The 23,959-nt window shown below is 42.3% G+C and overlaps 1 protein-coding gene across 1 annotated transcript in view; it reads left to right on the plus strand.

Moving 5' to 3' along the window:
• Window positions 1–9,771: 9,771 nt before the first annotated feature.
• The window catches only part of FNIP2 (folliculin interacting protein 2), a 165,168-nt gene continuing 150,980 nt past the window's right edge, over window positions 9,772–23,959 (plus strand). Inside the window, exon 1 of the mRNA XM_023558486.2 lies at window positions 9,772–9,916. Within this exon, the coding sequence (XP_023414254.2) occupies window positions 9,804–9,916 (113 nt within the window). The 5' untranslated portion in view covers window positions 9,772–9,803. The remainder of the gene's footprint in view (window positions 9,917–23,959) is intronic.

Below are 23,959 nucleotides of genomic sequence, written 5' to 3' on the forward strand. Positions count from 1 at the left end.
AGAAGCTTCTCAGCACAGGGACCCCGGGTCCAGGACATGCTCCCCTCCTGGTTCTTCATTCTTGGTGGCATGAGGTCCCTCTGTCTCTCTGCTCACTTCTCTCTTTTATATCGACAAAGAGATTGACTCAAGATACAACCTAAACTTGTAGATTGAATCCTGCCTCATTAATATAACTGCCTCTGATCTTGCCTCACTAACTTCATAGAGGTAGGATTTACAACACTTAGGAAAATCATGTTAGATGACAAAACGGTGGACCATCACAAAATACTGGGAATCATGGCCTAGCCAAGTCGACAGACATTTTGGGGAGACACAACTCAATCCATCCCAGTCTAAGAAAGAATCCATAGTCATGTGTAGTGGGTTCTTAAAAACCCTCAGCTCAGGGAAGATACAGCTATCTGTATTTTGTAATTTTTAAGTTATTATTTATGTAGCAGATTCTTTCAGTTATTTCCCCAACCTTCATTTTCTCCACTCCTTTCTTCCCTTTGTGGAGCCCCAATTTTATTCCAGTGACTATCCTTCCCCCAGAGAATACCCTCGTTAGTCAAAGGCAATCTTGGTAACACAATATTTCCCTTGCCAGTGAATGGAAGCTGCAGGGATTCCAAGAAAATGAGACACAAAAGAAGAGGCCACCCCCAACTTCTGCAAGGACATGGCTGAGTCTGCAGATAATCCCCGTGAACTGTATGGCCATCTTGCTACCAGCCTAAGGAACACTGCAACATAGAACCAGGAGAATCCCAGAGGAGCAGAATCAGAGCTCTGACCTACCATGCTTGGGCCGTTTCCTACTTTTGGATTTTTATTTTATGAAACAATATACCTTTATCGTTTAAGCCAGTTTGGGTTGGAGCTTCTGTTACTTGCCAGAGGAAGCATCCTAAATGATATAGCACACTTTGTCTCAGGAAGCAGATTTGGTGTACCGGGAATATATGAATACGAAAAAAGTAGATGTCGTTGCTGTTGTTGTTACGTGCCATCGAGTCAGTTCCTACTCATAGTGACCCCGTGTATAACAGAATGAAACACTGCCCAATCCTACGCTATCCTCACAATCGTTGTTATGCTCGAGCCCATTGTTGCAGCCACTGTGTCAATCCATCTCCTTCAGGGTCTTCCTCTTTTCGCTGACCCTCTACTTTATCAAGCACGATATCCTTCTCCAGGGACTGATTCTTCCTGATAACATGTCCAAAGTATGTGAGACATAGTCTCACCATCCTTGCTTCTAAGGAGCATTTTGGCTGTACTTCTTCCGAAGACAGATTTGTTTGTTCGTCTGTCAGTCCATGGTATATTCAATATTCTTCACCAATACCACAATTCAATGGCGTCAGTTCTTCAGTCTTCCTTATTCATTGTACAGCTTTCAAACGCATGTGAGGTGACTGAAAACACCATGGCTTGGGACAGGCGCAGCTTAGTCTTCAAGGTGACATCTTTGCTTAATACTTTAAATAGCTCTTTTGCAGCACATTTGCTCAGTGCAATGCATAGTTTGATTTCTTGACTGCTGCTTCCATGGCTGTTGATTGTGGAGCCAAGTAAAAGGAATCCTTGACAACTTCAAACTTTTCTCTGTTTATCATGATTTTGCTTATTGGTTCAGTTGTGAGGATTGTTGTTTTATTTATGTTGAGGTGTAATCCATACTGAAGGCTGTGGTCTTTGATCTTCATCAGTAAGTGCCTCAAGTCCTCTTCACTTTCAGCAAGCAAGGTTGTGCCATCTGCACAACGCAGGTTGTTAATGAGTCTTCCTCCAATCCTGATGACTCGTTATTCTTCATATAATCCACGTTTTTGGATTATTTGCTCAGCATACAGACTGAATAAGTTTGGTGAAAGGATATGACCCTCACACCTTTCCTGACTTTAAACCATGCAGTATCCCCTTGTTCTGTTCAAACAACTGCCTCTTGATGTATGTACAGATTCCTCATGAGCACAATTAAGTGTTCTGGAATTCCCATTTTTTGCAATGTTATCCATAATTTTTCAAAACCAATGACTTCTTCATTGCAAATATCTTTTTTCACCAACATAAACGGCAACTATACACATGGACCTCATCAGATAGAATGCACAGGAATCAAATTGACTACATCTGTGGAAAGAGATGATGGAAATACCAGTATCATCAGTCAGAAGAAAGCCAGGGTCCAACTGCAGAACAGACCATCGATCACTCATATGAAAGTTAAAATTGAAACTGAAGAAAATTAGAACAAGTCCACAAAAGCCAAAGTACGACCTTGAGTATATCCCACATGAATTTAGTAACCACCTCAAGAATTGATTTGACGTATTGAACACTAATGACTGAACACCAAACGAGTTGTGAGATGACATCAAGGACATCGTATATGAAGAAAGCAAGAGGTCATTAAAAAGTCAGAAAAGAAAGAAAAGACTAAAATGAATGTCAGAAGAGACTCTGAAGCTTGCTTTTGAACATAGAGTAGCTAAAGGGAAAAGAAGACATGATGAAGCAAAAGAGCTGAACAGAAGATTTCAAAAGGCGGCTCAAGAAGACAACGTAAAGTATTACAATGACATGGGCAAAGACCTGGAGTTAGAAAACCAAAAGGGAAGAACATGCTCGGCATTTCCCAAGCTGGAAGAACTGAGAAAAAAAAAAAAAATTCAAGCCTCGAGTTGCAGTATTGAACGATTCTATGGGGAAAATATTAAATGACTCAGTAAGAATCAAAAGAAGATAGAAGGAGAATACACAGGGTCACTATACCAAAAAGAATTGGTGGACGTTCAGCCATTTTAGGAAGTAGCATATGATCAGGAACCGATGATACTGAAGGAAGAGGTACAAGCTTCACTGAAGCCATTGGTGAAAAACAAGTCTCCAGGAGCTGACAGAATACCAACTGAAGTGTTTCAAAAAAAATGGATGCGGTGCTGAAAGTGCTCACTCGCCTATGCCAAAATATTTGGAAGACAGCTACCTGGCCAACTGACTGGAAGAGATCCATATTTATGCCTATTCCAAAGAAAGGCGATCCAACCGAATGCAGAAATTATCTAACAACATCATTAATATCACATGCAAGTAAAATTTTGCGGAATATCATTCAAAAGCAGTTGCAGCAGTACATCAACAGGGAACTGCCAGAAATTCAAGCGGGATTCAGAAGAGGATGTGGAACAAGGGGCGTCATTGCTGATGTCGGATGGATCCTGGCTAAAAGCAGAGAATATCAGAAAGATGTTTACCTGTATATTTTATTGACTATACCAAGGCATTTGACTGTGTGGATCATAACAAATTATGGATAACATTTCAAAGAATGGGAATTCCAAAACACTTGTGCTCATGTGGAAAAAGTAGATAGTATTATTAAATGTTAGGTGATTCAGAAGGATAAAATTCACATCTGGGACAGCATTTTCTGCAGAACCACTGTGGTGATGCTCAGGCTAAAGGGCTTTCAGGTTAAGCCAGTCAATCTGGAACAAAAGTCTGAGCCCATGTATGATCAGTTTCCTAATGGAGACTTATACTTGGACAGCCAAAACCAAACCAAACTCGTTGCCATCAAGTCGATTCCGACTCATAGCAACCCACAGGACAGAGCAAACTGCCCCATAGAGTTTCCAAGGAGCAGCTCATGGACCTGAACTGCTGACCTTTTGCTTAGCAACCGAACTCTTAACCACTGCACCAATATATGGACAGCCAAAAAAAACCCATTGCCGTCAAGTTGATGCCGACTCATAGCGGCCGTATAGGACAGAGCAGAGCTGCCCTATAGAGTTTCCAAGGAGTGCCTGTTGGATTTGAACTGCCGACCTTTTGGTTAGCAGCCATAGCTCTTAACCACTACGCCACCAGGGTTTCCATTGGTGACCTCTTATTCCTCCTAAAGTGAATAATGGAAAAATTTCAGAAAGTCTTCCTCATCTAGTGATTACTCCAGAGAATTCTTTTGTGAAGGTTTAGAGCTTACATGCAGTAGGTGCTGTGAACTTCATTCATTCCTTGGATCATTTATTTATTCATTCAGCCAATAAATATGAGTTGAGAAGACACCATGTGCCAGGCCCACTAATCAAGAAGACAAGCTTAATCCCTGACGTAAAGGAACATACAGTCTAGTGGGGGGACAGAGAAGTTATGTACAGTCATCCTTTGGCATCTATGGGCAATTGGTTCCAGGACCCCCCACTGATACTAAAATCTTCCGATGCTCAAGTCCGTTATATAAAATGGCATGGTATTCGCCTATAACCTACAAATATCCTCTTGTATACTTTAAATCATCTCTAAATTACGTATAATACCTAGTAAAATGTAAATACTACATAAAGAGTTGTTATACTGCATTGTTTAGGGAATAATGACAAGAAAAAAAAGTCTGCTTTGTTTTTTGATTTTCAATTCTTGATTGAGTGCATGGATGCAGAACGGAGGGCAGACTATATTTTATTTATTGGTTAGTTACAAATTATGATAAGTGTTTTAAAGGAATAGAAAAGAGTGTTATAACAGAAACACTGAGCAAGAAGGGCCTTAACTAAGAATGGGCCTTAAGGGAGTCAGGCAGTCAGTGTGTGAATTCTAAGTCACATTAAGTTGAGGACTGAATGATAAACAGGAGTTAACCAGTCAGTCGTGGGGACGGGGACAAGGGAGGAGTGTTCCTAGCAGCAGAAATGAAAGTGCATCAGTGTGGCTGGAGGACAGCAAGTGAATGGGAGGTGCTGCAGGGGCATATTAACCAGTGAGCACGCGATGTACCAGCTGGCAGTAAGCAAGGCATGCACGGGCTTAACTGTGTTCACTTACTAATCTGTAGTGAACAATTTCTCCTGGGTTTCACCCATTTTTTATTTTCACCAGGTGAAATTTTCACTACAGATTAGTAAGTAAGCACAATTAAGCCAAGCCTGTGAATGCCTTACTTATTGGGTAATCTGTCCCAGGTGGCAGGGAATAGACACAGAAATGGATATGAGAAATGTTTTGAATGATGAGAGAAAGAGAAGTATCAAGAATGCTTCCATGTTTCTGGTTTAAACAAATGTGTAGAGAGATGCCATTCACTGAGACGGAGAAAGTGGGAAGAGAAGCAAGTTTTGGAAGGAGCAGAGATCAAAAGTTGAGTCTGAGATGCCTGTAAGATATCCAGTTGGTAGATACATCAAGTAGATAGCTGGTTATAAGGATCTAGGAGAGAGGTCAGTATCAGAGGTAAAAGCTTTAGGCGTCATCAACATATAGAGAGCAGATAAAATATCTAGAATGAATGAAGTCACTTAGGGGGAGGGAGAATGTGGATGAGAAAAGTAGAGGAGAAAGGATATGAGATTTTAAAGGATGGAGAACGGAGGATCTTACAGAGGAAACTGAGGGAGTAGCCAATAAGTTTGGTTAAACTATAATACCAAAGGATGACTGTTTAAAAAAGGAGAAAGTAGATAATTGTATTGGTTGGTTACTGCAAAGAAGACAGGAAAATGTCCCTTGATTTCAGCCATGGAAGTCGTTGATTGCCATATTTAGCATATCACGTGGTTTGATGTCTGTTGCAAATAACAGAAGAATGGATTTACAGAAGATTAATTCTTACACCATCAGGGTCCATTGGATCCAATTTTAGATTTTGGATTTCTTTTTCGAGAAGGTTTAACAGTTTAGAAAGATGTATATTTCGTGATTTCTATTCTTTCCTAGAGTTTTATTTTTTCCAAATGTATTTGAAGTCTGGAATCATTATTTACAAGGTGATTGTGTTCCTGGTTCATACATGTTGATTGCTGAGTAGTTAGTTGCATTCAAAGGTCATTGCCCATTCAGGGTAAATATCCCAATATTCCTTCAAATGCAGGAAAATATAGAATAAAAAATTGCATTTGGTATGTTTAAATTCTTAAAGTTTCTAAAAAATATATTTTTCATTATTCCTTTTTTCTTGCTTCTGTGAACGATTTGCAAAGTGACCATACATATAACAGAAGAGTTCCATTGGTGACAACTGCTTTCTCTAGTATACTGAGTTAAAGATGCATTTGTCTTGTGCAACGAGCAATAAAGGCAGAAAACATGAACTTCTCTTATAGACTTTGTTTTGGCTTCAAATAACAATATTATCTCACCTATTGGGAACAGCCTGTGGAGGGTGGAGACATTCATGGCTCAATAATGTCCTCAAGGACCTAGGTTGCTTCCATGTCTCTACTCTGCCATTCCTAGTCCTAGTTTCATCCTCAGGCTAGTAGCAAGATGGCTGCAGCATTACATCTAGACACAGCAGATTTTTGACTCCCTCCTTGGCTAGAATTGCCTCGCATGCTCATTCCGGAACTAATATCTTGCAAAAGAAATGGGTTGACCCTTAGATCATTCAGACCTCCCGGGTGTTAGAGGTAGTATCAGTTTACAGTGAGGCAAATGGCAGCTGGGGGAGGGAGGGCCATCTAAACAAAATTGGGTTCTGTCAGGAAGAAGTGGGTAACACACATTAGGTAGGTGACAAACCTTCTCTACGGTTTAACTGCAGAAGCAAAGCATACCCTCCAAAAACAACGTGAAGAACACATACTAATTAATCGGGGAGTGCTATGAGTCGGAATTGACTTGACGGCAATGGGTCTGGTTTTTGGTTTATCACCAGGAAGGAGCCCTGGTGGTGCAATGGTTAAGGGCTTGGCTGCTAACCAAAAGGTTGGCAGTTGGAACCTACCAGCAACTCCATGGGAGGAAGATGTGGCAGTCAGCTTCCATAAAGATTATAGCCCTGGAAATTCTATGTGGCAGTTCTACTCTGTGCTATAGTGTTGCTGTGAGTCGGAATGAATTTGAAGGCACACAACAATAACATCACCAGGACTTAGTGCGGAAAGGGATAAACAAGTCAACCTTTTACAATTTTCCCCTTGCCATCTTAATGCCTGTTGTGGATTGAACTGTGTTCCTCAAAAATATGTGTTGTAAATCCTAACCCTCTACCTGTAGATATAATCCCACGTGGGAATAGAGCTTTCTTTTTTCTGTTAATGAGGCCATATCAATGTAGGGTATGTCATAAACCTAATCATTTCACAGTTAGAAGGAGCAGCCCAGGCTCAGAGACAAATGAGCACAAACGGGGAAAGACAGAATGTTATGTGATGACAATGGGGCCAAATGCATCTAAAAGCCCAAGGACTCTAATAATTTTCAGTTACTAGAAGCTGAAATAGACTGGAGTACACTCTGAATTCGAAGTTTTAGCCTCCTAACTGTGAGAAAATCAATTTCTATTCTTTAAAACCATCTGTTTGTGGCACTCCTGTTACAGCAGCACTGGCAAACTAAGACAGCGTCATTCTGTCATCTCCAAGCATTCAGGATATTGCTTTATTCTCTCCCTCCTTCTCTTGACGGCTGCATATAGGAGCAGCCAGCTGATAACTTTTCCAAGATGGAGTAGGTGGAATGAGCTGAATGAAGGAAATGTATCAAGGTGGGAGATGAGCCACATGACAGGTGCTGGAGACCAAGATTATGACAAGCCTGAGGGCTAAGGTGATGACCAATGGATGACAGGCAGAAATGGGGTGTTTGAAAAGGCCTTGAACAATCGAGAGAAAAATGATGAGACTGGGGTGGAAGAGCTGTCTAGACTTGCCTCCCAGAACGTTAGTGGCTAGGATTTTTGTACATTTTTAAAATCCAAGGCAGGTGTAGTCAGGACTAGGATGAGGAAGATTGTGGTATTGAAGGAAAGCAAAGGGAGAAAAAGGAGAGAGGAGGGCCATCTGAATTCCTTTTTTCTCCCTTAAGTCTTGCCTTTAGTTAGTTTTAAATGCACAGTATCCCTTTATAGTTGCCCAGTCAGGGCCAAAATTGAGGATGATGTCTGGGGTGGGCTAAGATATTTTAATCGCCTTTTTTATTGATCTTGTGCACTTGCACTGGGCTGAAACTGAAACAGTCCTTTGAGGTGAAAAACAAGGGACACCATGCCAAATTCCTCTTCAATTGCAGTTACAAAATCTGCTAGGCATGTAGAAAGAATGCAGATTTTAGCTTAGAGAAGAAAGGACATTTTTTGACCAAAGGTGGAGTCAGGGAGGGTGGTGTTGCTGGTCTCAGACTGACCTGGGACTGTGTCTTAAAGTCTGGAGAGATGAGGGCAATACCTACTCTGTGAGCTGCCGACCAGTACTGGCGGCCCTATCAGGTAGAGGCCTGCCGTGAATTGAGAGAAATCAGCAAAGCTGCAAATTAGGGTTCTGTGTACATTCAGTTGTGAAGAATGACAACTGAGCAGCATGAATATGGAATCCACCACTTTAACAGCAAAAATTTGAAGGAAAAAAATGAGCGAGCTTTCGTTTCTACCACATTTCTCTTACTTTTGTGAAATTTCAGCACATAAATAGCTAGTTGCTTACCAAGGCCAGAAACCCACAAAATAAAAATTGGTAATGCAAATTAAAAGAGATATTTCCCACTTCTTGTGTTTATAGAAGACCTTTTTGAGTTCTCAAGAGTACTTCTGAACAAGTGTAGAAGTAATCATTGTTAGGTCTCTTCAAGACTAGCTCAGAGGCAGGGACACTGACTTTAGGTCTATCACCCATCAGAAACACTGCAGAGTCCGACGTTCTAAAGCAGAGATTAAGAAGCCGCTTTGCGTCTGGTGAAGTCCTTCACTCCCACATGCTGTTTGGAGAGTCCTGGACACAGAGACTCAAGTTCTCACCGGCCTTGAGGTGTGGCTGGGCAGGAAAATGGCCCCAGTACAATTATTTCTCCCTTCCCCCACACTAAAAAATTTGTACTGCGGTTGGTTTCAGGTACTTACGTACCTTGGTTGATATATATGTATTAGGAAAGCACATTCCTTGTTATAAGAGGCTTTCATAAGTTTATAAGTCTATGTACTTGTATTGTTTATAAAGCTCTTAACATTTCACATGCAACTTCTTAAATAAGCACCGTGGTATGGTGGCCCAAGATGCCAAAAGGAGCAAATGATTCGAACAAATAATCTTTAAATTAAAAAAAAAAAGGAAGACACCTAGTCTGGATGTAGTAGAAACACGTTATCATACGTTTATCCCTTGGGTGTTGCGCAATTCACACAGCCCTGTGAAACAGCAACCTCACGTTTTAAAGACCCTCTCCCCAACGCCAGCCTCCTGTGAGCAGCCCCAGCACCTGCACGGCCCGGGCCCACGCTCAGGGCTTTGTCTCGGAACAAAGATCCGCCCAGCTGCGCGCCCGCCATGCGGAAAGCAGGAGCCGCCTGGCGAGCCGGGTGTGGCGCGCAGGGCCGCGCCCCTTCGGCGCCCACCGGCGGCCCACCGCCCTCGGGCCCTTTAAGCGCCGCGCCCGCGCCGCCCCCCGCGAGCCCGAGCCCGCCCCCCTCGCCCGCGCCCGCGCCCGCGCCCGCCCCCCGCGAGCCCGAGCCCGCTCCCGGCCGCGCCTCCCGCCGGGGTTACGTGGGCCCGGGGCGGGCGGCCGCCGGGCCAATGGCTGCCGCCGGGGCCGCCGCGCTCCTCCCGCGCTGCCGCCGCCGCCGCCGCCGCCGGGCTGCGGGCTCCTCCCGCAGGAGCTAACTGTCAGCGCGTGAGGCGGCGGACGGCCGGCCCCGTCATATGACCGGCCGCCGGCGGGCCCCGCGCCGAGCGGAGTTACTCTGCCGCAGCGGCCCCGCGCTCCCGCCAGGCTGCGCCGCCGCCGCGATGGCCCCGCCGCCGCGGCCGCCGCCCCCGGCTGCGCGCTGAGCCGCCGGCCCCGAGCGGCGCGGCCGGAGCTGCAGCGGCGGCGGCGGCATCATGGCCCCGACCCTGCTCCAGAAGCTCTTCAACAAAAGGGGCAGCGGCAGCGGCGGCAGCTCAGCGTCGGCGTCGGCCCAGGGCAGGGCGCCCAAGGAAGGAGCCAGCTTTAGGTGAGGGGGCGTCGAGGGCCGACTTCGGCTCGGACCGCGCTCGGCTTCGGAGGCCGCCGGGGAAGGGGAGAAGGGGAGCGGGTGGCCCGGGACATCGCTGCCTGCCGCCGGCGCCCCGTCCCGCCCGGGGCTTGTCAGCGTGGACGCTCCTGACAGGGTTCCAAGCGTGGCGCGGAACCCCGTGTGACCTGAGGGTCCTTCCTCCCCCGTGTCCTTCTCCACGACTCCCGCCTGCGTTCTCTTCTGAAAGAGTTTTCTTTCCTTGGGGCTCCTGGGTGTGCGCTTGGCTCGGGAGGTTCGCGGTGAAATAGGGCGAACCTCTTCCCGGCAGAGCCTCCTGGGCGCCTCTGCGGGCGCCGCAGAGCTGTGAGCTGTCATTTTGGGGGCAGCTCCAACCTATTGTGTACCTGACAGTATTTTGAAGTTGTGAAGGCGCAACAACCACGAAAAAGGCATCTTCCTCCTTTCTTGCCATGTACGACAAGCTCTCAAACGGATGAATGAAAGTATGTAATTTTGACGTCATTTGGAAGGTTGATGCCGCAGGATGGGTGGGATGAGAGAGTAAAATGCTTTTATGAAATGGCTGAGATTTCAGTTTAACAAAACTGATGCATTAGGTTTAAATAGATCCAACGTCAGGCCCTTCTGAACACGTCTTTGATCACCATTGCTAGCATATATTGAGCATTTGCTATTTTAAATGCTTTATGTTGATTTTTTTTCATTTATCTTTCTAACAACCCTGCGAGGTAGTTATTATTCCTATTTTACAGATGAGAAACTTAAGTCAGGGAAAATTCAAGCAGTTTAATCAATCCAGTAAACGTTTCTGCTTTCAAGGGCTGAATTTTAAAAGCTGCTTATGATGTCCTAGGTTGCATTTCAACACGCTTAGGTTTAGAAGTTCGTTTTTTTACCTTTAAATTTTTTGGTGGGGGGGGAAGGTGGCTGATTTTTATTGAACATTTACTCCCAAAGTGACAGGCACTCTGCTAGTTGCCTTTTGGCCAAAATATCTTGCAAAAATGGTTCAGTGTTAAACAAGTCTGTTGTTAGGTGCTGTCGAGCTGTTTCTGACTCACAGTGACCCCACGTACAACAGAAGGAAACACCGCCAGCTCCTGCACCATCCTCACCATCATCGCTATGTTAGAACCCCTTGTTGCAGCCACTGTGTCAATCCACCTGATCGAGGGTCTTCCTCTTTTTCTGTGGTCCCACTTTACCGAGCATGATGTCCTTCTCCAGGGACTGGTCTGTCCTAACAACCTGTCCAAAGCATGTGAGACAAAGTTTTGCCATCCTCCCTTCTGAGGAGCTTCCTGGCTCTACTTCTTCTGAGACGGATTTGTTCATCCTGGCAGTCCATGGTGTGTTCAGTATTCTTCACCATAATTCAAAGGTGTTAATTCTGCTTGGGTCTTCCTTATTCATTGCCCAGCTTTCATATGCACATGAGGTGAAACAAGTCTAGACCTAGTATAATAAACCTTTTAAAAGTTTCAACTGAAACTTTGAAATAAATTTTGGATTAAGTTTTACATTCTAGATTTTGCTTTTCTTGAATTCCATTTATTTAAAACACACAGAGGTCCTCAGTGTACTTATGTGAAAAATTAAACACTAAGACTGTTTTGTGTGTGTGTGTGTGTGTGTGTGTGTGTGTGTGCTGTGCATAAAAGGTATTGTTTGGAAGGCAGATTGTGAGGCCTTTAAGCTCCCCTAGGTGACTCTTGTGTTTCTCTTGTGCTAACCAAATCTTTAAATTTGAGGAGGAAACTCTATTCCTTTCATTCCTTTGAGGACTAGTGGTGCTGTATTCCTTTGTAGAATGGTAGAATTACTTCAGACCCAGGGTATGTAATTTCTTCTCGTCCCTCCCAGTAGCCCAGGCTGGATCGGGGAACACAGCCCGGAGACAGGGGCATGTGTGTCACAGGTGTCCTTACTTTGGCAGCCCTTGACAAGGACATTTAGAGCCATTTTAATGCTGGTGGACATGGTGGCGTTAACCCTGTCTGTTTCCTCTGCTTCCTGCCCACTCACCTACCATCGTTCTCCACCCACAATTTTAATTGGGTATATTTTGAACGAAAAAAAAAAATTGTGGCTATATTTAGGGCCTAGCCATATTAGGGAAATTGATTCTCACTTTGTGGGAACATTTGTAGTATAGTGTTCTGACTTCCCATTGGTGTATAATGAAGAACACAAAATTGTGCCAAGGATTTTTTTTTTCTTCTCTTTTCCTTGACCTCATTAGAATTTTCTGCAAGTTTAGGAGGTCGATGTATTTTGGAGAGTTTGGGGATTTTTGTTGAACATCCACTTGGTGAGGACCCCCTTTAGCTGTGCCCCTCATAGGGGTTACTGTGGGGGGAGACATCCCTGGGGGAGAGAGAGGTGGAGCAGCAGATGTCTGCAAAGACCCAGGAGGATGGGGACCAGTGCACACCTGATCAACACAGAAGCCTGAGCAAGTCTTTCCCCCGCTCTCCTCCCCTCAGCCAACTCTTAAGCCCCGTGTGGCCCTCCTGAGAATTCTTCTGGGACAGTTTCCCTCTCTTGATCTATAAAATAATGACCCTGTTTTTTCATTTTACCCAGATTTTACCAAATAAGAACTGGTGTGTGCTTTCGAGAAAGGGCTTGCCTCACACAGGAGATTAGCTGCCCTGGCAAGCCCGCTTTGTACTTGAGCATATTTGGAGAAGTGAAGGCAAGACTCTTAGATTAAGAATCAAGTATTCCTAATGTGAATTGGTATTCGGAAACCCTGGTGGCATAGTGGTTAAGAGCTACGGGTGCTAACCAAAAGGCTGGCAGCTCAAATTCATCAGGTGCTCCCTAGAAACTCTGTGGGCAGTCCTACTCTGCCCTGTAGGGTCGCTATGAGTCGAAATCAACTTGATGGCAATGGGTTTGGTTTTTTGGTTTAGTGCATTTAAAAACAGGATGTATTGTAGATCTCAAGAATGAAAGGTTCCCTGGAAATTCAGGTAGACTTTTTTTTTTTTTGCTGTTCTCTAGCATACATTGAGAAAAGCCTAAGGAAAAGTAGAATCTAACTTTTTATATTTTTGTCTGAAAGTTTGTAGAAGCCTTGAACATTCTTTTCTGTTTCCATGATGGACTTTCACTAGTTGTTTTAAACTTTTCTCCACTTCTCTGAATTGTTTGCCCTCGTTGTTATTCTTTTCCTCCTAGTGTACTTCCTTGTCACTTCTCCCGTTGTTTTTTTTTTTTTTTTTTTTCTTACTGTTCTTTTATTCCTTCGGTTTTCACATACCTATTTATTGTCCAGTGTAAGTAGCTTATATCAGGGCATTTTCAGATCATCAGGCTTTCTGGTGTTCCATCTAAAAAAGAGCATCATCACAGTCAATATTCTTTCTTAAATGTGTTTTGTTTAGAATCTCAGCAAAAAGCCCTTTTCAGAGCTTTGAGGAAAGTGGTTGCTAGGAAAACAGTAGGAATCAAAAGAGATTGATTGTACATGTGTGGGAGAAGTAGTCAGGAACACTATATGATTATGGGCATTTGTGAAGTTTAAATCCTATTTAAAGTTTAAAATTGCATTGAGGTCTTTTCATGGATTCTCTAATTGCTGGTCTTCAGATGTGTATTCAAGTAGCCCTGTGTCACAGAAGGGTAAATTAGGACAAAAAGGTGATTTGTCTAGTCGCTCAAGCCAGAAATAGAATTGCGTTCTTCATTATCTTGGATTGTAGGCCAGAATGTTTACATAGGACATTTTAAAAGCTAAGGTGTGCCCAGTGACTGACTTCTCTTGTTCCAGTCTGAAGCTTTAACGTAAGGTTTTTCTGTTTGTTTTGTTTTTTTTTTAATGTTGCTGACAAAGGAGTAAACTAGTCCACCTAAAATGTGTATGCAACAGAGAGGTGAAGATCATGGGTTATCAAATGTTTTGTTTTGCTTTATTTTGAGGCAGTTAAATGACCTCTGCCCCCCGCCCCCCCATCCTGAATACCTAAGGCCAAATGGCCTAGTTAGTGCTAATCCTCCTTGTTCTGTTAGAACAAATTTAAGTGATCTGTTATAGGGTTAGCATAATCCTACTTGTCATTATCATCAGCTAGCATTGGATGCCCATGTGCGTCTGGCCTTCAGCGTGCCAAGACAGGGCAGCCACGGACTGCCCGCTTACTGGGTTTGCAGTCTGAAGAACAACAGGTTATACACTAAAGTGGAAAAACAGCAGACAGCACATTGGAAACTACAACAGATGCCTCAAACCCTGGTAAATTAAGAGTCGATCTTTACGTAGGTACAGAATTAAAACTTCACTGCACTTGTGCTTGGTGTGACTGGGGGCAAGACTGACGGACTCTTCCCTCAGAGGGACACAGCACAGAAGTGCTTCCTCCCAAGAATCAGGCATTCATAATGGCATCTTTCTGAGCTACAGGGAGAATATTCCGGAAAAAAATGTAGTTGCGGTGCAGAATTTTTTTTAATGCTCATAAAATAAGACATGGAATATAGTGGTTTTGATTTATTTTTACTATCTACAAGTCTTCCTGGAGATTCCTTGCCTGCAGCTTTGGATCTGTTAGCACGCCCATTATGTCATGCCTCCTTGTCCTAAAACATGCTATCCGCGTGGGGGGTTAGTGGAGATTTCTGGCAGAGGTGAGGAAGCAAGCTGATCTGTTTAACACATTCTGTTAAAACCTTGGAGGGCAAATTGAGGAGGCTGTTGATTTAGCCCTGCTCGTGCACTGTGTCTACAAGAGACTAAAAACGTGCACATTTCCTTGACCCTTGGTTTCCTCTCTGGTAAAGTGACAGCACAGTCCCATGTCATAGGATTTCAGTGAGGAGGTAATACAGAATGATTTTAAGTATCACCAAGAGCCTTTCAAGTCATGGAATTCAATATTACTCAGATTGAGACTTCACTAAAATGGAACAATTTTTAGAGGCTGTTTTCCTTCTGTAGATGGGAGGCTTGAGACAGAAGTGAAGTGACATTGTTTTCTTTTAACCTTGATGCTGTCAGTGATGGAAGAGAGACCCTGTATCCAAAGGAGTGTCACTCAGCAGGTAGTAACCCCAACCTGGATGGTGGCGGTTAGGCATTCAGAAATAGTGAGCATTTTTAGGAGTATCGTGTATTGTTTTTTCAGAATTATTTGCAGGTTTTTCTTATCAAGAATAAAATTTTATTTAATGAAAGGGAGAAATTGGGTAAGCCAAGTGATATAGTCACACACTGGTTGATACTCTGCAGTAGCCAAATCATTATTATAGAAATGAAAAACCAAAAACCAAACCCATTGCTCTTGAATTGATCTCAGCTCATGGCAACCCCATGTGTTACAGAGTAGAACTGATCCATAGGGCTTTCTTGGCTGTAGTCTTTACAGAAGCAGATCACCAGGCCTTTCTTTCACAGTACCACTTGGGTGGGTTTGAACCGGCAACCTCTCGATTAGTAGCCAAGTGCAAACTGTTCGTCACCCAGGGACCTGTTAATAGAAATGCGTATACATATCAACATGAAAAGGTGTTCTCAGTAGAGGAAACAAAATTGAGATGTAAATTTGTATGAATGATATTTAAAAATAGGTGTGTATGACTATGCATGTATGGAAGAGGATGTCAGCAATACTGTACGTCAACATAACAGTGGTCGTCAAGGGATGGGCGAAATTTTTTTCTTTTTCCTTGATATTTTGGGTTTTGCTGTAATGAATTTATGTTGATTTTATGATTTTTTTTTTAAATGTAAGACAATGTTTAGAGTATTTTACACTGTAGGGGCAGGAATAAAGATAACATTGCGGGGAAACCTGATTTGAATAAAAACTCTTCATAAGATTTTTCCTCTGTTAAAATAACTGGTGGTGTCTGTTATTCAAAGTATTATGCTTGTGAATTTTAGTGTTCTTAAAACCTAAATTCATTGCAAATCATAGGAGGCCAAGTTAACTGGTGATGTTAGTAATTGCAGGCAATGTGTACAGTAGTCCCCCTTTGTCTTCGGGGAATACTTTCCAAGACCCCCAGTGAATGCCTGAAACTGCAGCTAGTGCTGAACCCTGTACACAGCATCGGAAGGTCAGTAGCAGCCTAGTGAATGCTGCAGCACAGCGCCTGTGTCTTCACCTCACTTCATCTCATTACGTAGGCTTTGTAGCATCATCGCGTCATCACAAGGTGAGTGTAGTACAATAAGATATTTTGAGAGAGACCATATTCACATGACTTTCACGATATTATATCGTAATTCTATTTTATTATTAGTTATTGTTATTAATGCCTTACTGTGCCTGATTTATAAATTAAACCTTATCATAGGTATCTATGATAAGAAATAATACATACATCTTTGGCATATCTGCATGGCCAGCATCGCTGCTCTTGTGCTTCGAGGCCGTTGTGAAGTAAACCATGTACGTGCACACTCTTTACTACCCTCACGCACCTCCTAGTTTGAATGAGTTGGTTCAGCAGAGCCACTGCTTCATCTCAGCCTCACAGTCCAGAGAAGTCTTCACAGGGGCCCAAGACACAGTTAGGAGCTGCGTGTACATCACAAGCTGGTGGCCGGTGTCTGTGGAGAGACCTTTGATGTTATTGTCAGGTGCCGTCCAGTTGGTACCAACTCACAGTAACCCTGTGTACAGCAGAACCAAACCTTGCCCGGTCCTGCGCCATCCTCACAATCACAGTTATGCTCGAGCCTACTGTTGCAGCCACTGTGTCAATCCATCTCATTGAGGATCTTCCTCTTTTTCGCATATCCTATACCAAGCATGATGTCCTTCTCTAGGGACTGATATCCCTCCTGATAACATGTCCAAAGTACGTGAGACGAAGTCTTGCCATCCTTCTAAGGAGCTTCTGGCTGTACTTCCAAGATCGATTTGTACGTTCTTTTGGCAGCCCATGGTATATTCAAAATTCTTCACCAACCCCATAATTCAAAGGCGTCAGTTCTTCTCCGGCCTTCCTTATTTGTTGTTCCGCTTTCACATGCATATGGGGTGATTGAAAATACCATGGCTTGGGTCAGGGAACACCTTAGTCCTCAAAGTGACATCTTTGTTTTTTAATACTTTAAAGAGGTCTTTTGCAACAGATTTGCCCCATGCAATACGTCATTTGATTTCTTGACTGCTGCTTCCATGGGCGTTGATTGTGGATCCCAGTAAAGTGAAATCCTTGACAACTTCAATATTTTTTTTCTGTCTATCATGACTTTGCTTTTTGGTCCAGTTGTGAAGATTTTTGTTTTCTTTATGTTGAGGCATAATCCATACTGAAGGCTGTGGTCTTTGATCTTCATCAGTAAGTGCTTCAAGTCTTCCTGCTTTCAGCAAGTGAGGTTGTGTTATCTGCATACCGCAGGTTATTAATGAGCCTTCCTCCAATCCTGATGGCCCATTCTTCTTCATATAGTCCAACTTCTCAAGTGATTTGCTCAGCATACAGGTTGAATAAGTATGGTAAAAGATTACAACCCTGACACACACCTTTTCTGATCTTAAACCACGCAGTATTTCCTTGTTCTATTCAAAAGACTGCCTCTTGGTCTATGTACAGGTTCCTCATGAGCACAATCAAGTGTTCTGAAATCCCCATTCTTCACAGTTTTATCCATAGTTTGTTATGATCCACACAGTCGAATGCCTTTGCATAGTCCAAAAAACATAGGCAAACATCTGGTATTCTTCACTTTCAGCCAAGACCCATCTGACATCAGCAGTGATATCCCTTGTTCTGCACCCACCTCTGAATCCGGCTTGAATTTCTGGCAGTTCCCTGTTGATGTAGTGTAGCAACCGTTTTTGAACTATCTTCAGCAAAATTTTACTTGTGTGTGATATTATTGATATTGTTAGTTAATTTCCGCGTTCTGTTGGATCATCTTTGTTTGGAATGGATACGTATATGGATCTCTTGCAGGTGGTTGGGCAGGTAGCTGTCTTCCAGATTTCTTGGCATAGATGAGTTTGCACTTCCAGTGCTGCATCCATTTGTTGAAACATCTCAGATGGTATTCTGTCAATTCCTGGAGCCTTACTTTTCACCAGTGCCTTCAGTGCAGCTTGGACTTCTTCCTTCAATACCGTCAGTTCCTAATCATATGCTGCCTCCTGAATGATTGAACGCTGACCAGTTCTTTTTGGTACAGTGACTCCGTGTATTCCTTCCATCTTCTTTTGATGCTTCCTGCATCTTTCAATTTTTTGCCCATAGAATCCTTCAGTATTGCAACTTGAGGCTTGAATTTTTTCTTCAGTTCTTTCAGCTTGAGAAATGCCAAGCATGTTCTTCCCTTTTGCTTTTCTAACTCCAGGTCTTTTCGTGTTTCATTATAATACTTTGTCTTCTCGAGCTACTCTTTGAAGTCTTCTGTTCAGCTCTTTTAGCTCATTTTTTCTTCCATTCCCTTTAGCTACTCTATGTTCAAGTGCAAGTTACAGAGTCTCTTCTTACGTCCATTTTGGTCTTTTCTTTCTTTCCTGTCTTTTTAATGACCTTTTGCTGTCTTCACTTATGATGTCCTTGATGTCATCCCACAACTCGTCTGGTCTTCAGTCAGTAGTGTTCAGTGCGTCAGATCTGTTTTTGAGATGGCCTGTAAGCTCGGGTGGGATACACTCAAGGTTGTACTTGGGGCCTTGTGGACTTGTTTTAATTCAGCTTGAACTTGAACTTGCATATGAGCAATTAATGGTCTGTTCTGCAGTTGTCCCCTGGCCTTGTTCTTGAGCTTCTCCATCATCTTTTTCCACAGATAAAGTCGATTTGATTCCTGTGTGTTTCATCCAGCAAGGTCCATGTGTATACTAGTTGCTGTTTATGTTGAAAAAAAGTATTTGCAATGAATAAGTTGTTGGGCTTGCAGAATTCTATTATGTCATCTCCGGCATTGTTTTTGTCACCAAGACCATAGTTTCCAACTACTGGCCCTTCGTCTTTATTTCCAACTTTGTCATTGCAATTACCAGTAATGCATTTTGATTGCATGTTTAATAAATTTCAGACTGCAGAAGTTGGTAAAAATCTTCAGTTTCTTCATCTTTGGCATTAGTGTTTGGTTCATAATTTTGAATAATATTAACTCTTTTTCCCTACAGGTGTGTGTCATCCTATCACTGAGAGCATTGTACTTCAGAACAGATGTTGAAATGTTCGTTTTGATGATACGATGCCATTCCTCTTCCATTTGCCATTCCTGATGTAGTAGACCAGGTGACTGTCCAACTGAAAAGGGCCAGTATCAGTTCATTTCAGCTCAGTAATGCTGGAATTTGAAATACCGGTGGCATAGCTTCCAGAATCACAGCAACGTGCAAACCACCACAGTACAACAAACTGAGGGATGCGTGGTGGGGAAAGACCTTATCAGGATTTGTTTGGAATATGTTTAGAAAGAAGCAGCAACACCTTTCGGATTTGGGGGCATTTGGATAAATTAAGACACCTGGATTAGACATTTTTAAAGCTAAAACATGTATTGTCATTTTAAGATTTGAAATGTGAATTTGTGATGCTGCAGGTTGCTGGGTAACTTAATAGCTGGTGTTGAGAGGTGGACCTGGGCATGTGATCTTTTAATGCACAGAGTGTATGTATAGACATAGAACCAAAGAGAGCATTGATTTGTTGTTGTTGTTGCTTTAGGTTGTGTTTTTCATGGTTTACTTGTGAGATCAACTTAAGGAAGCTACTTTGCTGTTGTGATCCTTGGCAGAGGAAGTTGTAAAAGATCATCTTTGCGCTTTTGAAGTACTTTGGCTGCTGGTGGGAACTCCTGATGGGTGAATCTGATTTGGGAGCTGGTCCTGTACTTTATTTCTCCAGCCACTGTTTTTCTTGGTGTGGATGAAAAGGAGCAAATGTTTTATCCTGATTGTACAAGTCCCTGGCCTGCTGCGAATTGTTAGGCCTGGATTATGAGATCATGATCTTGGCTCTAAAAGAAGTCTTTCCTTTGTGGCTGAGAGCGCTGAAATCTTTTGTGAGTTCCCACTTACCAAGCATTCTTTATCTCCAGTTTGTGAAAAATGATTATTCTGTAAAGGAGGAAGAACAGGGTGGACTTTTCCAGCTAGCTGGGCATGTAGTAGTGATTTCCCTCCACCCCACCCCGTCTGTAAATGGAACACCCATGACTCACTTCTCACGGCCACACAGGCGCTTTTGTAACTAGCGCTTGAATGGGAGGGTAGGATGGGGATGGAAGGAGATGGGCTGGCGTCCCACTTGTGTTCAGCCAGAATCTGTCCAGCTGCCTTTATAATGGACTTCTGAAAAAGACAATGTGCCTTCTCATACATAACGCTACATTTTTTTTTCTTATTGCACTTTCTGCTTGTACCAAAATAATATGATATATTAAGTACAGTAAAATGCAGCTATTAATACTGTTATGTTGTGTATAAGTGTATATAGCAGAATGCTGTTTGAGTTACAAAAGATTTTAATTTGAGTATGAGTCTGGATCCCAGATTATGGGGTTCTAGTCTTCTTAATGATAGGCCTTTACTTTCTGGAATTTTATAAAGTAATATATTACTTTACAACCTTTTTCTAGTTATTTGTCCCTGTAATCTTGCTTAGTTTGTAAATCGTACCCTAGAGTTTCTGCCCCACATAATGGTATAAAGAGTTATGTGTACTACATTCTAAAGATGATTTTATTACCACACTTAAGACTTTTTAGTCATAAATAAGAACATTTCTGTATTTGGTGTAATACACCCTTAAAAAAGTGGTTATTAGTTCTTGGTTACTCACTGATGTCTAAATGAAAATGACAAGCAGTTCACGCAGGATGTGCAAAATGAGAGAGGGCGCTGTGGGGAGTAGGAGCCCGTCCCTCGGCAGCCAAGGGGAGTGGACCAAGAGCCCACACACCTGGTCGGGATCCCAGTCCAGTTCCCACGAGGACGGCGTGATGGAAGCTAATGATTTATCATGTAGCGTACGTGAGCAACTTAAACTCAGTTCAGTTATGATGGAAATATTTTTCTAGGAAAATTGACAATCCACTTATTTGGATATACCCTAGGTTATACTGGGCAATAGATACCAGCAGAAATTAAAACAATTACATGAATTTTCTTGATAATTTAAGACAATTTAAGAAATACATTAACGTTAGAAGTATCTGCTTTTCCTTGATTTAGATACTTAAGATCCTATAAGACTAAATGCAGCATTGCCAAGATTTAGTGATAAAACAGTTATTGGTTAATTTTATTTATTCGTGGCCTATTATGACCAAAGGGTGTGTGTGTGTGTGTATGTATGTGTAAGAAAGAGAGAGAGAAATTGCAATTTAATATCATATCCATGAAACTTTTCACAGAACAGGTTAACATTTACTTTGATGGTTTAACAAACTGAAAATAGAATTTACTTACGAGTATACATATCAGTTAAACAGAATCGGGCTGGTGTTGCATTTCGTCAGGTAAAGCCTGCTAACTAAGCTTGTCATTCAGTTGTCATGGCAACTGTGTTTCTTCACCAGCTGAAGACAAGTCAGATGTTAACCTGTATATTCCTCCGGAGATGAACCAGGTGTCGGTTTAGGATGTGTCAGGAAGCAGCAGCAAGACCACCGTCCTGACCAGTTCTGCTGTGACACTTCATAGATACTCCAGACTCCCTGGGTGCCCAGAAGACTGGAATGCTCTCTTTTTTTCTATCTTATACTCAAAACCTTCGGGTGTTATAGAAAAAAGTATTTAGTGTATTGTCATTTAGCTCTTTTAGCTCATCCATTGATTCAAGTCATTTTATTCCATTAAATATGATGGAGAAATAGTAATATCTTTTAAGTTTGGTGTCACTGTTAAAAGCATACAGTTGACGGTAACTGTGAGTGGAATGGAGCCCTGGTGGCGTGGTGGTTAAGAGCTACGGCTGCTAACCAAAGGTCAGCAGTTCAAATCTACCAGCCACTCTTTGGCAACCCTATGCTGCAGTTCTACTCCGTGCTGTAGGGTCGCTTTTAGTCAGAATTGACTCAGCGGCAGCGGGTTTGGTCTTTTTGGGTTGTGAATGAAGTAAATGTACATATTATGGTTAGATCATGGATATGAGAGTTCTTTGAAACTTCAGCACTGCCACTGTGTCTGTAGTGCCTGGCCGAAAGTTGAATCAACGAATGAATGAGTTTTGAAAACTGATGCCCCTTAAAGATTCTCTAGTATTCCAGAATCTAATCTTTGAAATAGTAATGTTTTTACTAGAGAACGGCCTTTCTTGATGTTTCTGGCATGTATTGTAACATTTTAAAAAGACATTTTGTTTCTGACAGCTCAAAGAAACTGCCTTCTTTCTATTAATATTAGCGAATTGTTTTGGGGATATCAATATGATAGGGTAAATGCTCTAAAAGGTCAATTGACCTGTCCCTCCCACCCAAAAAAACCTACAAAAAAAGGCATTTATTTAGGAAATATATCTGAGACCCAGTTGTAAAATCCCACAGCTGTCAGAAATAACTATGAAAAATGTCTAATTTAAATAAGATCTATGAAGCTCTTGTTATTAGCTATGTGTTGGTAAATGTAGATCTGTTTCTAAATGGCTTTTAGATTTGTTTGAATTCTTCTGTGGCTTGGTAAAACTGTGATAAATCATAGAGAGAAATTAGCTAATTGGTCTACTTAAATTTAAGAAACAGCACACTTAAAGTGGGTTTATGAATCCGACTTTTTAACAGTACACTCCAGACATCATTAATGGTAGCCTACCCTGTGTGAGGAAGTAAGCTATGAGTAAACATTTTTCCCAAGCATATCAGGCAATGACTGTTTGCTTTAGAATGGTACACTGAATAAGTTAGTTGCTAGGGCAGAAGGAGTTGGCAGAAACTACTGGCTCTGTGGAAGGGGAAGAAGATGGACTCTTGGTAGCCACTTAGTTCTTTACATATGTGCAGGGCTTCAAGGAGGACCCTGTGAACACTGGTAGCTGGCCCCTGCTTGGGATACTATTATTTATAAATGAAATTATGATTTTGTTCAAGATTATTAATTCTTAAATATTGATAAATATCAAACAATATATGATATATGTTGAGTCATAAGCCTCTCACCTCACACCTGTAATCTCTCTTCCCAAAGGCTACCATTATTATACCAGTTTTTTTTGTATCCTTCCAGAAATATTCTATGCAAATCCAAAAAAAAAAAATTCTCTTTCGCTCACACAAAATGGTAATCACTGTACACAGTGTTCTGCATTTTGCTAATAAAAGAAAATAGTTACCTCATATTCCTTTGAATGTACACAGTATAATTAACTCAGTGGTTCTTTATTTAACTCAGTGGTTCTCAAGTCTGGTTGGATATTAAGATCACCCAGTGAGATTTAAATGCCCAGACCACCCTCTCAGATATCCTGATTTGATTGACCAGGGGTGAGGCCTATGCATCAGTCTTCATGAAAACCTCCCCAGGTTAATTCTAGCGTACAGTCAAGCACACTAATTTTAACCAGTTCCCTATTGATGGGGAGCCCTAGCAGCACATGGTTAAGAACTTAGGCTGCTAACCAAAAAAGGTTGGCAATTCGAATTCACCAGCCTCTCGTTGGAAATCCTATGGGGCAATTCTACTCTGTCCTATAGGGTCGCTATGAGTTGGAATACGGCAACAGGTTTTTTTTTCCTATTGATCGGTATTTGGGGAGATACCTCCCTTAAAATTTTAGGCTTTACTGTTAGAAATGGGGAACTTATTGTTTGAAGATCCTTATGCATAAGCTCAAGCATATTTTAGGTTAAGAACTCTGTTATGGATTGAATTATGTCCCCCCAACAATATGTGACAACTTGGCTAGGCCATGATTCCCAGTATTGTAACGTTGGCCACCATTTTGTGATATGATATGATTATCCTATGTGTTGTAAATCCTACCTCTGTGATGTTAATGAGGCAGGACTCAATCTACAGAATTAGGTTGTGTTTTAAGTCAATATCTCTTGAGATATAAGAGGGAAGTGAGCAGAGAGGAGAAGGGGACCTCATTACCACCAGGCAGGAA

Source organism: Loxodonta africana, chromosome 13 (assembly GCF_030014295.1).
Source record: "Loxodonta africana isolate mLoxAfr1 chromosome 13, mLoxAfr1.hap2, whole genome shotgun sequence".
Classification (NCBI taxonomy): domain Eukaryota; kingdom Metazoa; phylum Chordata; class Mammalia; order Proboscidea; family Elephantidae; genus Loxodonta; species Loxodonta africana.